The sequence below is a fragment of the Heloderma suspectum genome, chromosome 3 (genome assembly GCF_057233095.1).
Source record: "Heloderma suspectum isolate Gila_16-S chromosome 3, 16-S_ref, whole genome shotgun sequence".
Classification (NCBI taxonomy): Eukaryota; Metazoa; Chordata; class Lepidosauria; order Squamata; family Helodermatidae; genus Heloderma; species Heloderma suspectum.
In genome coordinates, this window is record NC_139460.1 from 63,216,087 (window position 1) to 63,231,853 (window position 15,767).

The 15,767-nt window shown below is 47.1% G+C and overlaps 1 protein-coding gene across 4 annotated transcripts in view; it reads left to right on the forward strand.

The window, feature by feature from the left end:
• Positions 1-15,767, forward strand: part of CD247 (CD247 molecule) — a 78,101-nt gene extending 62,334 nt beyond the window's left edge. The window contains exons 6-8 of one of the 4 annotated variants that reach the window (XM_084843445.1): positions 1,951-2,007; positions 2,339-2,374; positions 13,279-15,767. In XM_084843445.1, the coding sequence (XP_084699571.1) occupies positions 1,951-2,007; positions 2,339-2,374; positions 13,279-13,344 (159 nt within the window). In that variant the 3' untranslated portion in view covers positions 13,345-15,767. Of the gene's footprint in view, positions 1-1,950; positions 2,008-2,338; positions 2,541-10,251; positions 10,441-13,096 lie in introns of those variants that run through there. The other 3 variants (XM_084843446.1, XM_084843443.1, XM_084843444.1) reach the window with 3 other exon arrangements.

The window sequence follows — 15,767 nt, forward strand, 5'->3', positions numbered from 1 at the left end:
AATAAAAAGGTCTTCACCTGGCACTGAAAGGAATACAATGAAAGGTGCCAGGCGAACTTCACCAGGGAGCTCATTCCACAGCCGGGGTGCCACAGCAGAAAAAGCCCTCCTCCTAGTAGCCACCAGCCTCACTTCCTTTGGCAGGGGCTCACGGAGAAGGGCCGCTGACGATGATCTTAAGGTCCGGGCAGGCACATATGGGAGGAGGTGATCCTTCAGATAACCTGGCCCCAAGCCGTTAAGGGCTTTAAATGTTAATACCAGCACTTTGAATTGGGTCCGGAAATGGACTGGCAGCCAGTGCAGTTGAAAAAGTACTGGCGTAATATGAGCTCACAGGCCAGTCCCTGTTAACAATCTTGCTGCCCTATTTTGGACCAGCTGAAGTTTCCGGATCGTTTTCAAAGGCAGCCCCACGTATAATGCATTGCAGTAATCCAGATGAGAAGTTATCAGAGCATGGATAACTGTAGCTAAGCTATCTCTGTCCAGAGAAGGGCATAGTTGGTATACCAGCCTAAGCTGATAAAAAGTGCTCCGTGCCACTGAGTTCACCTGTGCCTCAAGTGACAGTTCTGGATCCAAGAGCACCCCAAACTACGAACGTGATCCTTTAGAGGGAGTGCAACCCCCTCCAGAACAGGTTGAATCTTAAATCCAGCTTAAATCTGGATTTCCCCATAAAGTCAATTTGTCATGGGAAAATGGATCAAACTGTAATTGACATGACATTATATGCCAGACTTCCCTAATTGCCAAAATTGTGGGAGGAGCTCTGTCTACCTTAATATGCTGAGAAGCTAATGCCATCCATTTAAAGAGAGGCTCCAGACAAGAAGATTCCAATACTGGCCACTCTCCTTCCTGACTATACACAAGGAACCTTGCGGGTGGTAGTTCTTGAGAGAGCATGTCACACAAGGAAGCACAGATCTCTCCCTCTCTCAAGCTACAAGCACACTCTCTCTCTTCTAAAGAAGGGCCTGGGCCGGTTGCTGGAGAACACGGGCAGGAGTGTGCTGTTGCACTCAAGTCCTCCTTGTGGGTTTCCCGTCGACAGCTGGTCATCCACTGTGTGAACAGAATGCTGGACTAGATGGACCCTGGGACTGAAACAGCATGGCTCTTATGTTCTTATGAATTCACTATTCAAAATGTCACCTAGCACTGTTTCTGATTGGCTTCAGCAAAACTCACAAGATCTGAACAATAGATACATACATAGATGCAGGGAAATAGTTTTCATAAATATCCTTAAGCATGAGCTAGAATTTAGTCTCATCCTCCCCCCCCCCTTTATGGTAATGTGGTTGCAGCCTAGGCCAGTCTTCCTGGATTTACCCTACTCCTCCTTGGGCCCTGGTTCTTGAGAAGTGATTTTTGTCAGAACCACAGCAGGGGACAAAAAGATTAAACTCCCCCTCCCCACTGCTGCGATTGCAGTAATGATCAGACCCTTCCTATTTAGCAAAGGGCTGGATGTGCCTGATCTCGTCTGATCTCGGAAGCTAAGCAGGGTCAGCCCTGGTTAGTACTTGGATGGGAGACTGCGTGGGAATCAGGCTTCCTGCATTGAGCAGGGGGTTGGACTCGATGGTCTTGTAGGCCCCTTCCAATCCTATGGTTCTATGATTAATTATTTTTATTTGATAAAATTGCCTGCTAAGCTGCAATTTGTATTTTTATGTGCAAAGTTTTATTTAATGTCAACTTAGTTTGACCTTTAGTTTGTTGAAGGGGCTGGGACCACTCCCAATGGTTGAGCTTAAGGTGGCCCCTGAGGAAATGGCATGGCCAGTAAATTGTTCTGGTAGCAGCAGGGACAAACTGGATGGACACAGAGAAAAGATTCACCAACAAAGTGGGAAAGCATGAAGGAAAGGCACTTCAGAAAACAGAATGTCTTACTTTTACTTACACTGACACTATTTTCTGATTTTCTTTGGCCAGTCTCTACAGAGGGATAAGATGGGTGAAGCATACAGTGAAATTGGGACAAAAGGAGAGGTGAGCAATATTTTCTCCCATTTTTGATACACAGAAGTGCCTTGGGGGCTGCATGCAGCTCTTGATCTGTGCCCTGCCCCATCAAGCCACACAAAACAGAAGTCAAATTTTCCTCATTGTCCAGTCAGTATTATTGTTTCTATGACACTTCAGTGCCTTATACTTATTTATTGGCCCTTCAGCAGTTGTGTCAGACTGTGCAGCACCTCCTTAAGGAGATCAAGAGGGCAGTCAAAGGTGGGATGTGCCGTGGGTGGGTCATTATTTGCACTGAAGAAACAGACCCTTGCGGGAGAGAATGTCTGTCAATCCTGGGCTTTTCTTTTTGCAGAGGCGCCGAGGGAAAGGCAATGATGCTGTTTATCAGGTAAGCAACAGTAGCAGCAGCTTGTCTCCCCATAAATCCCATGACTCTAATTCTGTGGGAGCAATCTGCATGAAGAAGGCCCTGCATTAGTCTCATTCACCTTTGCTCCAGTTCTGTACATACAAAGGGCTGTCTCTGTGTGTGCACTGTCCATCCTGATTGCCTGATCACACTTGGAAAAAAGGTGTGCAAGTGCCCTTTTAATTTTATTATTAATTTTATTATTAATTTATTTATCTTGGTGGTTTTAAAAGTTTTTAGGCCGCTTTTAAGGGCAGAACCCTTTCAAGGTGGTGTATAAAATAAAAACAATACAAAAGTATGCAAAAACAAATAGGAAAGTAATAACCATTCAATAAAATATTATAAAAACAGAAAATGCCAATAAAACCTGCCACCCACAGATTACGGAAATGCCAGAGAAAACAAGTGGGTCTTCAGAGCCTCCCTGAAGACCTGCAAAGAAAGGGCCTGATGGACCCCTGATGAAAGCTGATTCCAAAAGAGGCAGGTTGCTTACCTGTAGCAGTAGTTCCTTGAGTGGCCATCTGTGCAGTCACACATATGGGTTCTGTACCTCCACTAGGGATGTACGAAAGGGACTTACCTTGTCCCGCAGCTTTTTTCGCGGTGGGGGGGAGGTGCTTCGCTTCTCCCCCCGAAGTTCATGCGAGCGGGGGGTGTCTTCCCGCCTCGCCTGGCTGAAATTCAGGCCGGGGGGGGGGAGGCTTCCCACCTTGCCCCCGGCCGAAATTCAGGCCGGGGAGAAGCGCCCCGTCTCCCCGGCCGCGAACTTCAACAGAAAAGTAAAACAAACAAAAAACACCCCGTGATAGGCTACGTAACGATTTACGTAGCCTATCATGGCTAGATCTGCAAAGTCAGCCGTGATAGGCTATGTTAATCGTCACGTAGCCTATCACGGGTGACTTTAAAAAAAAAAAAAAGCGCGTACGCAAATGGCGGCCCCCATAGGGAACCGCCATTCGCATTCCTTATTTGGTCACTGTAGTCTACATAAAGATTTATGTAGACTACGGCGAAAATAAGGGCAACGCAAATAGCATTGCCCTTATTTTCGCCGTAGTCTACGTAATCTTTACGTAGACTACAGCGACCAAATAAGGAACGCGAATGGCGGCTCCCTATGGGGGCCGCCATTAGCCGTACGCACTTTTTTTTTTTTAAAGTCACCCGTGATAGGCTACGTGATGATTTACGTTGCAAATCTAGCCGTGATAGGCTACGTTAATTGTCACGTAGCCTATCACGGGGGCGTTTTCTTTTTTTTTTACTTTTCTTGGAATGGCAGCGGCGGCAGCCGGTCAAAAGACTGGCTGCCGCCCCCGCCCCTGTTGAAGCCCTGCCGAACCGCCGCTGTGACCCGCCACTGGGAGCGACATTCGGGAAAGGTAAGTCCCATCCCGGGGGGGGGCAGGGGGGAGAATTTCTCCCCGAAACTACTTCGGGGGGCCGAATACGTTGGCACTCGGCCCCCCGAAGTTTCGGCGAGAAATTCTCTGACACCCTTAACCTCCACAGAGCCTCTGTCAGAGCTTTCTAGAGCTGAGATTTTTAGGTGAGAAGCTTGCCCTGCCCCCTCCTGGGCATTTATTTATTTATTTATTTATTCCATTTCTATACCGCCCAATAGCCGAAGCTCTCCGGGTGATTCACAAAAATTAAAACCAAACAACACACAATAAAACAATTTAAAATATATAGAACATTAAAACCACAATATAACAATACAACTGCAGTAAAACCTAGCAGCAGTGCAAGAGTTTAAAATACAGATTTAAAATAGCAAAGATAAAAATTTAGAAAGTTAAAATGCTAAAATGCCTGGGAAAATAAAAAGGTCTTCACCTGGCGCCGAAAGGAATACAATGTAGGCGCCAGGCGAACCTCACTAGGGAGCTCATTCCAGAGCCGGGGTGCCACAGCAGAAAAAGCCCTCCTCCTAGTAGCCACCTGCCTCACTTCCTTTGGCAGGGGCTCACGGAGAAGGGCCGCTGATGATGATCTTAAGGTCCGGGCAGGCACATATGGGAGGAGGTGATCCTTCAGGTAACCTGGCCCCAAGCCGTTAAGGGCTTTGAATGTTAACACCAGCACTTTGAATCGGGCCCGGAAATGGACTGGCAGCCAGTGCAGCTGGAAAAGTACTGGCGTAATATGAGCTCGCAGGCCAGTCCCTGTTAACAATCTTGCTGCCCTATTTTGGACCAGCTGAAGTTTCCGGACTGTTTTCAAAGGCAGCCCCACGTATAACGCATTGCAGTAATCCAGACGAGAAGTTATCAGAGCATGGATAACTGTAGCTAGGCTATCTCTGTCCAGATAAGGGCGTAGTTGGTATACCAGCCTAAGCTGATAAAAAGTGCTCCGTGCCACTGAGTTCACCTGTGCCTCAAGTGACAGTTCTGGATCCAACAGCACCCCCAAACTACGAACCTGATCCTTTAGGGGGAGTGCAACCCCCTCCAGAACAGGTTGAATATCACCTAGCCGGGCAGACGAACCACCCACTAACAGTACCTCCGTCTTGTCTGGATTGAGTTTCAGTTTATTAGCCCTCATCCAGTCCATTACCATGCCCAGGCACTGATTCAGAACAGCCACTGCCTCACCTGGTTTTGATGAGAAAGAGAGGTAGAGCTAGGTGTCATCTGCATATTGATGGCACCTCAGCCCACACCTCCGGATAACCTTCCCCAGCGGTTTCATGTAGATGTTAAACAGCATGGGGGATAAAATAGAGCCCTGTGGAACCCCATGGCACAATTGCCATGGCACAGAGCAATAATCCCCCAGTACCACCTTCTGGAATTGGCCATCCAAGTAGGACGGAACCACTGTAGTGCAGTGCCTCCAACTCCTAACCCAGACAACCTATCCAGAAGGATACCATGGTCGATGGTATCGAAAGCCGCTGAGAAGTCCAGGAGAATCAACAGGGTCACACCCCCCTGTCCCTCTCCTGGCAGAGGTCATCCCACAGGGTGACCAAGGCAGTTGCCGTTCCAAAACCAGGCCTGAAGCCCGATTGAAATGGATCTAGATAATCCATTTCATTCAAGAGTGCCTGGAGCTGTCCTACAACCACCCGCTCAAGCACCTTGCCCAGGATGTTGGCCACTGGCCTATAATTATTAACATCCTCTGGGTCCAGGTTAGGCTTTTTCAGGAGTGGTCTAATTACTGCCTCTTTTAAAGTGGCAGGCACCACTCCCTCTCTCAAGGAGGAATTTACAACCTCCTGGACCCAGCCGGACAACCCCTCCTTGTTTGATTTAATAAGCCATGAAGGGCAAGGGTCAAGCACACAAGTGGTCGATCGGACTTGGCCAAGCACCTTGTCCACATCCTCAGGCCTCAGTAACTGAAACTCATCCAATAAAACTGGACCAGACGGTGCTCTGAACGCCTCTACCAATGGAACTGCATTAATGGTGGTGTCCAATTCATGACGAATCTGAGCGACTTTACCCTCAAAGTGCCATGCAAACTTGTCACAGCATGCTACCGAGGGTTCCACCATCTCTCTCCCTGGCCCAGAATGTAACAGGCCGCGAACCACTCAGAAAAGCTCCGTTGGACGACACTGAGAAGATGCAATGCTGGTGGAAAAGAACTGTCTCTTTGCCACCCTCACCGCCACAGAGTAGGCTCGATAGTGGGCTCTTACCTGTGTTCGGTCAGACTGAGCATGAGTTTTCCTCCACCTGCGTTCTAGCCGTCTCCCCTCTTGCTTCATTGCCCTCAGCTCAGGTGTATACCAAGGAGCTGGCCGGGCTCTGCTCAGAGGGAGAGGGTGCTTGGGCACGATCGTGTCAACCGCCCGAGTCATCTCTACATTCCACAGAGCGACCTGGGCTTCGACAGGAGCACCAGCCATACCAGCAGGAAAATCCCCCAGAGCCCTCTGGAATCCATTGGAATCCATTAATCTCCAGGGGCGGACCATTTTAATAGGTCCCCCACCCTTGCAGAGGGGAAAGGCCGCCAGGAGTCTAAACCTCAGCAGGAAGTGATCTGACCATGACAAAGGGACAGATGTTAATTCCTCCACTTTCAGATCACCATCCTCCTGACCAGTCAAGAAAACCAGATCAAGCGTGTGTCCTTTTATATGCATTGGGCCGATGACATGTTGGGACAGCCCCATGGTTGTCATGGCGGCCATGAAGTCCTGAGCCGCCCCGGATACAGCGGCTTCGGCATGGAAGTTGAGATCCCCCAGGACCATCATCCTGGGGGTCCTCAACACCAAGTCCGAGACCACCTCCATCAGCTCAGGCAGGGAGTCTGATGGGCAGCGGGGTGGGCGGTACACCAACAGAATCCCTAATCTGTCCCGGGTACCCAACACAAGGTACAAACACTCAAGATCTGCACTCAAATGAGCAGGAAGCCTGGGGAGGGAGATTGAATTCCTATAGACCATGGCAACCCCCCCTCCCCGACCCTCAAGTTGGTGTTGGTGCTGCACCGAGTACCCAGGAGGGCACAGCTGGGAGAGAGTGACCCCTCCCAGTTCCCCCACCCAGGTCTCAGTAATACATGCCAGGTCAGCCCCCTCATCCACAATCAAATCATGGATGAGGGAGATTTTATTTTGGGCCGACCTGGCATTCAGCAGCAGCACCACCAGACCCGAGGGCAGACTGGTAAGGCTGCCAGGAACCATCAGGTTGGGGGAAGAACCAGAAGAGGGGACAGCTGTAAGGTGTCTAGCCCCTCTTCTCCTCAGCTGGCCTGTTAATCCCCCAATGCCATACCTCCCCCTGCCCGTGACCACAGTTATGGCATGCCTCCTGCCTTTTTCTCAGTATCTCTGAAGATGCCGCAGTGGCATCCCCAGACCAAGAGGAATGGTGAAAAGAAAACCAGAACATCTGTAATGGGGTATGAGAGTGGGTTGTGTGACTGCACATATGATTACTCAAATAACTACAGTTACAGGTAAGCAACCTGTCCTCCTTCGTGGTCTCTGTGCATCACACATATGGGTGACTAACCAGCTGACTTATCCATGAGGAAGGAACTGGTGGTCAAGCCAATTTTGAAGAGAGCACTGTCTGTCCAAATGAAGTATCCTTTCTTACTCAAACTTTGAGGCAATAGTGTTTGATGAATGTCATGGGCTGCAGCCAGGTAGCAGCCCTGCATACCTTGTGAAGAGGGATACCTCTGGACAAAGCCACTGAGAAGGAGACGGCTTGGGTGGAATGAGCCCATATTGATTGTGCAGTCAGGCCAGGGCATAGCAAAGCTTGACCATTTCAGAAACTCAAGTGGATAATCATGGTGTAGATACAGGAGCACCTTTATTCTTGGCCCCATAGCAGAGAGTTACAGCCTTCCAGAACAAGAGGTTCACAGTGAAGGTAAAAGGCAAGAGTCTTCACACATCCAAAGTATGAAGTGAAGATTCCAGAAGAGTGGAAAGCTTCAGAAATATGACAGGAAGAGTGACATCCTGTTTCAGATAGAAAAGTGAGACAACCTTAGGCAGGAAGTTTGGATCCAGTCTCAGAATCACCTTGTCCCTATGGAGGACCATAAATGGAGGGTTGGATTGGAGAGCTGCCAGTTCACCTGCTTGACGACTAGAGGTTATAGCAATGAGAAGGAGAACCTTAAAGGTAAGCAATCTGAGATCAGACATAGCCAGTGGTTCGATGGGCTTAGAAGTTAGGGCAGACAGAACCACAGAGAGGCTCCAGGTGAGAGGTGGGCAGGAAATAAGGGTATACATTTTTCAATCGCTTTAGGAATTTCTTAGTCACTGGGTGCAAAAAAACTGTGTCCCTGAACCTGAAAATGGTACATACAAAGCTGCTCAAAGAGACGACAAAGCCAATCCTCAATCGTAAAGCGCCAGCAAAAAATGGAAAACATGGCAAAATGAAGACTGTACAAGATCAATCAAAGCAGTATTGGCATAGTGCTGGAACACTTTCATTTCTAAAGTGTAAGACCTGTGAGTGCTGGGCTTCCGCTCCAACTCCCACACCCTTTCAACATTTGAAGGGATGAGTGAGGATGCTGAATCTGCCAGGCTGTTCATTGAAGGGTTGCAAGGTCCAGGTGCTGCACTTGGCCATTCTGTTGAGTCAGAAGAGATGGTGAATGGGGGAGCAATCAGATGGCAAGCATGAAGTAAAACTGCATTTCATTGGAACAGAAAAGCATTGCTGAGAGAGCAGCCATCAAAACGCGCTCTGCTGCCAGAAGAGGTGGCATTGGGAGTTTGCGTTGGTAGCGGAAAGGCTGATGTGGGGGGACACTCCACCATTGAAAAAGACTGCACGACTGTCCACTCCAGCATTCATTCTTACAAAGTCCCTTCTGTCTGGCTCAATGCATCAGTCAATGTCTTCCCCATCTCTGCCAGTTGGATGGTGAGCAACTCAATCTGCCAGTCTATATAGCCCATTGTCAAAGGTTCAAGGCAAGCCAAAGCAGAGTCCTTCAATGGGTTCTCCCCTGTTTGTTTATACACCATATAGTGGCTGTGTTGTCCATAGCAATTTGCACGACCAAGTTTTGGACAATCTCCTCAAACACAACTAGAGCTTTCTGGACTGCCAGCAATTCTGGTGCATTTATGTGGTATTGCCTTTCCCTTGGGGGCTAATGGGCATGGACCTGATAAAGGCCGCAGTGTTCCCCCTCCTAACGTGGAGACCTCAGTAGTCACTACACTGGACGGTTGTCTCTGTTGAAAGGGAAACCTTTGACAAAGATGGGATGCAACTGTCCACCATCAGAAGGAGCGATGGACCAAAATGGGTAATAGTAGGCTCTTCCGAGATGAATTCCACTCAGGATGGAAAGCAGTTAGGAAACATACTTGAAGCATCCCAGTGTGTAACTTTGCATACAGGATGACAAAGGTGGTCACCTGCATAAGTCCAAGTCAGCGTTGAACTGCAGAAGCACAAACCAAACCTCTTGATCAAATTTCACCATCAAAAGCAAGGGGTCTGCTCTGTCTGTTAGTAAGAATGCTCTCACTCGTTCTGAGTCCAAGAGAGCTCCAATGTACTAGATCCAAATAGTTGGGACAAGACTGGGTTTGGGGATGTTGACACAGAGACCTAGGTTGGAAAGAAGAAGAGTAGAATGAATGTGGTTCTCCAGAAGGGGATATGATGGGGCCACAATAAGCCAATCATCAATATACAGAAATACGGTGATGCCCCGTAAGCGGAGGTTGGCAGCCACCACAGCCATACACTTTGTGAATACCCTCAAGGTGATAGTGAGATCGAACAGTAGTACACAAAACTGGAAGCATCAGTCACTGACAGTGAACCATAAATATCAACAATGGGAGGGGTGAATGGAAATGTGGAAATAAGAATCCTTAATATCCACAGGAGTGAATCAGTCCTCTTCTTGGAGTAGGGGAAGAATGGAGTTCAGAGTCACCAACTGGAATGTTTTCGATTGAATTAAGAATTTACGGTCCCTTAAGTTTAAGATGGGCCGAAGGACCCCACCCCATCTTTTTTATTAACTGTAAAGTAATGGGAGATGAAACTTGGGGAAGTGTTTTGAGGGTCAATTCTTCAATAACCCCTTTACGTAGCAGTGAAGTGAGCTCCTCTTCCAGGGTGGGGGAGGAAGTGATTACTTGTGAGTAACTCAAGGGGGTGGGGAAAGGAACTTAATTTTATATCTGCACCACACAGTGGCAAGAACCCATTTGTCAGTCATGATGTGACCCTTTTGATCAGTCGGAACCGAATGCAATTTTGAAGATGCCTTGCTACGGCTGGACTCCACGATAATTGGTGCCAGATACTGAAAAAGGAATGTACATCTTTCAGGTTGAATGTGACACAAGTTCTCCATTCTTTTAGATGTTGGAAGGGCTGAGGATTTCTTTCAAGGCTCCCTCACTAAGGAAAGTTGGGAGGACCGATCAGTTGACAGGACAAGTTGCTTCAGACTGGGTGAAATCCATCACAGGATGATCTACAAGTGTATCTGCCCTTTGAATTTCTAAGTCTAGCAACACAGCCATCCAGAATAATTGCTCCATTTATGGACAGTTCTCCTCTGTAGGAGATGGAGGAGATCGGTTACCCACTCCTTGTTCCAGAGAGGAAGCAGAAGGCTGAGCAGATTCCAATTCAGAAGAATCCGATTGATGACCATCCAGATCAGACTCTAGCTGTATTGGTGGTTCAAGTGGTGTTCTGTTTCTAGTCGTGGTCCAAGGGACAAGTGCCAAGACACACTCTTCTGGATCTACTGGTTGTTCCAGTGGATTCATCTTTGTAGTTGTGGTTTGAGGGATTGGCACTGAGACACAGGTAGATGTAGTCTGAGGGACAGATGTTGTTACATCCTGTATTGTGGAGAAAGGAGGAGTTGGGAGGAGTGCTGACAAAATTATGGACAGTCCTGAAGATGGTTAGGCAGACACCACTGTGGCCAAATGCATTGCTGAGGTTAACATGACTAGTGCTGTAGATGCCGCGGTGATCTGTTCCAAGGTCAGCAGCCAGAAGAGCATAATTGTTGCAATGTGTTCTACCTTCATAGCCAATGATCTAAACTCAGGTGGCCTCCTGTATTCAGGCGAGTCTCTTCAGTTTTGAGGAGGGCATAGTTTGAAATACAATGGATGCTCCCTGTAGTGATCAAGTGGGGAAACCCTTCTACGAGGTGATCTATCCCAGGAATGGGGTAACTGGGAGTTTTGACCCCTATACGGTTCCCACCAATATGACCCCCATCCTCTCCTGTCCATGAAGAAATGTTCAGAATACCCAGAGTAATATGAGTTGGGTGAACCTCTCCTGGACTCCAGTGAGTGATGATGCTGAGGAGACACAGCCCAGGTTGCAATGCTCGGTCGTTCAGACCTCACCAGGGGTAATGGTGAAACACCCATTATTAAGTCAACCCTGTAACGTGAGCCTCATCTGAGACCATAAGGGATTTGCGTGATGGTCTTCGCACCATCTGGATGGGCAAGAGTAACAGCAGTGGGAGGAGGAGTTGTGGTTGATCATGTTGGAGGTCAGGTCTATCATGTTGTGTAACAGGAGATGGCATTGGTGTAGACGGATATGAATCCTGCTCTGGCAACTTTGACTTCTTCTTCTTGGGCCCTGTAGCCCGATCTACTGTATAGAAGGACGTTTAGAAGGACACTTCACAATGGATTGGCTGGGCATTGGTGGAGGGTGTGTGTGTCACCTATTTGAGGATGTCACTGTGCTGACGCATCCAACTGTGCTGCAGGAACCCACATTCATGATGGGCCCAACTGAGTTGGAACTGAAGGTTCGGGACGGAACTGCCAAGGCTGATTTAGAGCTAGGTGCTGGGGCCATAGTGCGGGATGGCTTTGAGCAGATTAAGAGTGGACGGGACTCTGACTGTTTCGCTGAGGCAGCCACCTGGAGGGCTTGTTCCCAAAGGACTGCACAAAGGCATGAGGAATGATTTTGTCGTGGCTGCTTGGTGAAATCTTAACAGTGTGAGCATGATTCTATGTCATGGCCCTCGCCCAAACAGAAAAGGTACAGACTGTGTCTGTCAGTTGGTGGTAATTTGCTCCCACCAGCCGCACATTTATGGAAGGGCCCCCAAAGAGCCATAGGCTGATGATGGTAGAGAGGCCCAGGAAGGTGGTAAACACCCTCATGAGATAAAAATAAATGTTTACAGTAGTGATTTAGTACTAAAGACAATGGAATGGAAAGGAAAGGAAATGGAGGAATAAAAATGAAATGATTACTCAGGTCAATTGGCAAAGAAGCGATTTCATACAGAACCTTTCAACAGTGCTGCTGTGGTGGCTGTCGAGGAGAAACTGAGGGGAGCACTGCCCTCTAGGCATGCACAGGAGAATGGTTGGGTGGGCTTAAAACTGGAGCTCTAGAAAGTTCCGGCTGAGACGCTGCGCAGGTGCAGAACCCATGTGTGTGATGCACAGAGACCATGAAGAAGAATGTGTGCTTTTTCTACTTCGAGCCACCTAAGACAGGGTTGGACAGAAAGTAGATCTCCAAATGTTTGTCATGCTTGCAGGGGTTTCTGGGAGCTGAAGTCCCAAACATCTGAAGATCTGCTTCCTGTCCAACCCTGAGAGGAGATCAACTGTTAACCTCTGTCTAGCATTTTCTAGACGAGAGGGTGGGCAACCGTTTTTTTTCTGTCAAGGGCTGCATTCCCCTGTGGGTAATCTTTCGGGGGCCACATGTCAGTGGTGAGCGGGACTGAAGTTACTTGTGGGTATGGCTACAGCCAAAAATGGGGAGGGGTTGTCAGCCCTTTTTTCTTTCTGCCACCCCATTTTCTCATCCCCTTCCATCCAGTGCAAGGGACAGATCGCTCTTGCCCAGCTGTCTGAGCTAATTGCATGCAGAAGGCTTTTGAAATGAGGCTGAGGGCCAAATGAAGTTGAGGGTTGTGTGCAGCCCTAGAGCCATGGGTTGCCCTCCCCCTTTTTAGACTGCTGGTGGCAGGCAGAGACTTATGCGCAGATATCAGACTGGAACTAGGAGACAAAACATACTTTAAAAATAGATTGTTGTACAACTGACCCACAGCACCGTTAACAGAGGACAATAGTACATGCTTTACCCTCGCATGGCAGTATACAGCTTCACATCCCCTTCTGACCCAATTAAGAAATAACATGAACAATGGACAGGGAGCAGTCACATTCTCCTCCTCTTCCTTCCATAGATGGGACTTACACTTTGCTAAGATTGTCAGTCTCAGACTCCGCGTACTCTGGGCATGAACAAAGCCATCAGATATAGTGCCACTGATGAATGACCCTCAATTAATAACCCTCAAGTGCCTCTGTGACAAAGCTATTGTGATGTAAGTTTAACTTTTCTAGTTACAACACTTTTCTTTATCAGGGACTCAGCGCAGCAACAAAGGACACATATGACGCTCTTCAAATGCAGCAAATGCATCCTTACTAGCTGCAGCTGAATCTAAGAAGACAGAGAAGCGGAACTTCTTTCAGGGAGAGCTGGAACTCCTGATCGCTGTTCTAGGTGATGGTTTCTCTACTCAGGAAGCCATTGCCATGTACAATGAATGCCACTTGCATGAGCATAAAACCTAAAGCTCCTTTTCCAGCCAACTTCAAATTGCAGTTTTAAAAATGTACATATCTGTAAAGAGTCTGGCCAATGTATAGTTGCTCAGTTAAATTTGGAGAGCAGAATTGTGACTGCTGTTTCACTGTAATTTTTTCTCAGGAAAAAGTGGGTATTTCAAGCTATATATGCAAAGCATTTTTTGTCCCTGATGTGGAAGATGCTTCGCTCCATAACAGCAGCATTTAGAGCACCAACAGGATAACTATCAGCAGATGGGTTACATCCAGATTACATCCTACTTGAGCAGAATGCATGTTGCGCAAGCTCAGTGACCTTTTTCTCATTGTGTGGTTGTTCCTCTAATGCTAGGATCCTGATCCAGCATACTGGGTTCTGTGAATGCCAGGCTGTTGTGCAATGTTGCACAAAGTATCGCACACTCTTACTTGAAGGCCAAATTTCAATCCATGCATGTTGAGCTTGAGAACTGACCCACCACTTCAACTCTTCTATGAGCGCACATCTGGAACCAATCCTTTGTTTTTGCTGTCGATTTGGCATCATTTTTGTAGAATGTTTTTATTTGTAGCAGTGGTGGTTTTTTGGGGGGTGGTTGAGAACATGCATTATAGCACTGTAACATCATTGCCTTTAGGAAAATTCCACAGGTGAGTCAGGAATAAGTGCCTTACAGCTTTCCCCAACTGGTGCCCTCCAGATGTTTTGCACCACAGTTTCCATCAACCCCACCCAGCACAGCCAATGGTCAGGAATAATGGGAGTTGTATAAAACTTCTGGAGGACATCAGGTTAGGAAAGGTTGGGATTTAACTGCATGCAAGTGATCTTTTTCCCCCATAAGAGGGCAATGCTATAGCTGACACAGCTTGTTCATGCAGTGCTAGGGACATAATTGTTAGAGGTGGAAGAGAAGGAAGGAACATCTGAAGCTGTGAAAACTGTACATACGAACTCCAATGGATGGACTTAGCCTGCTGAATTGCAGGGAAACGGAGAAAGGTAGGCTCCTTCACGCCGAGAATAATTTCTTACACACTTCCTCATTTGTGTCTGTATCCTGAAGCTAACTGCCTTAACAATCAGGGGTTTCAATGAAGGATCCATAAAAATATGCCTTATTTTTCATTTTCACAAAAAAATGAGCACATTTAGAATAATCAAAAATGATCCTCAACTGCAGTCTACACTGCATTGAATGCAGTGAGACTTACTTTTGAGAAAACATACTTCAGATTGCGCTGTGCATCACTTTAGTGCTAATCATGAAAATGGACCTGTGCTGAGACAGTCTGCACCCACAGCTAAGAGAATGGAAGTGAGTCTTGTAATCATCTGTTCCAGCCCTTCTGCTCTTCCATTATGTACATCTGTCCTGGTGGCCTCAACTTACATTGCCACCCATGACCATGGTTAATAGTAACAAGTTGCATCTTAACCAGAGTTTGCTAACCAGCTTCAAATCCTGATTAGCACTGATCAGGCATAATTGTCAGTGCTAATATAACAGTTAACTGTGCTTGATGACAACAGGGAAAGGGCAGGAGAAATTTGCATGTGAGGAGAGGAGATGGAGTGCACAATCCTACAATTAACAGCTTAATCCTACATATACTTATGTTGAAGTAAGTTCCAATGTACCCTTTGGGACTTACTCCCTAGTTATTGTTTAGGACTGCAGCCTAATAGACTGGAAAAGTACATCTGCAACAGCTATAAGAATTATCTTTATTACGCTTCTCCCAAACTTCTATTGTGAGAATTATATTCCATCTATACTTTTCATCTGTTCCCCTTACCTATGAATTGTTACACTGGATATCACTGGAGGATCTTTTATTCTATGTGTCAGGCACTGATGGACACAAAGATTCTCACACAAGATGCAAGGTCATTCCTACAAGATTGTTGAGCTATTACTACCATAAAAAACAAAAACAGAGATGATGGTTCTAGCCTTAGAACTCCTTTAAGAACTCTCCTGATCATGCTTGTGCTTCCTGTTCCTGCTTGTTGGTGGACCACTTTCTTATAAAGGTAGCTGGATGCTGTATATACACTGAAACCAGCCTTGCTTGGAACTACCAAAATGGCAAACAGAGGTTGCTTGCCTGACCTGATGCTTGACTAAATCTGATCTTTCAAAAAATGCTCTTCTGGATCTCTAAAACTGCAGTAACTATGGTTTTAGTTAGAAATGCATTGCTGTTGTTGTTTCCATCTAAAGGGCTGAAACCACATGTTCTGTGTATTTTAAATAAAAGCTTCTTTAAGTGTACCTG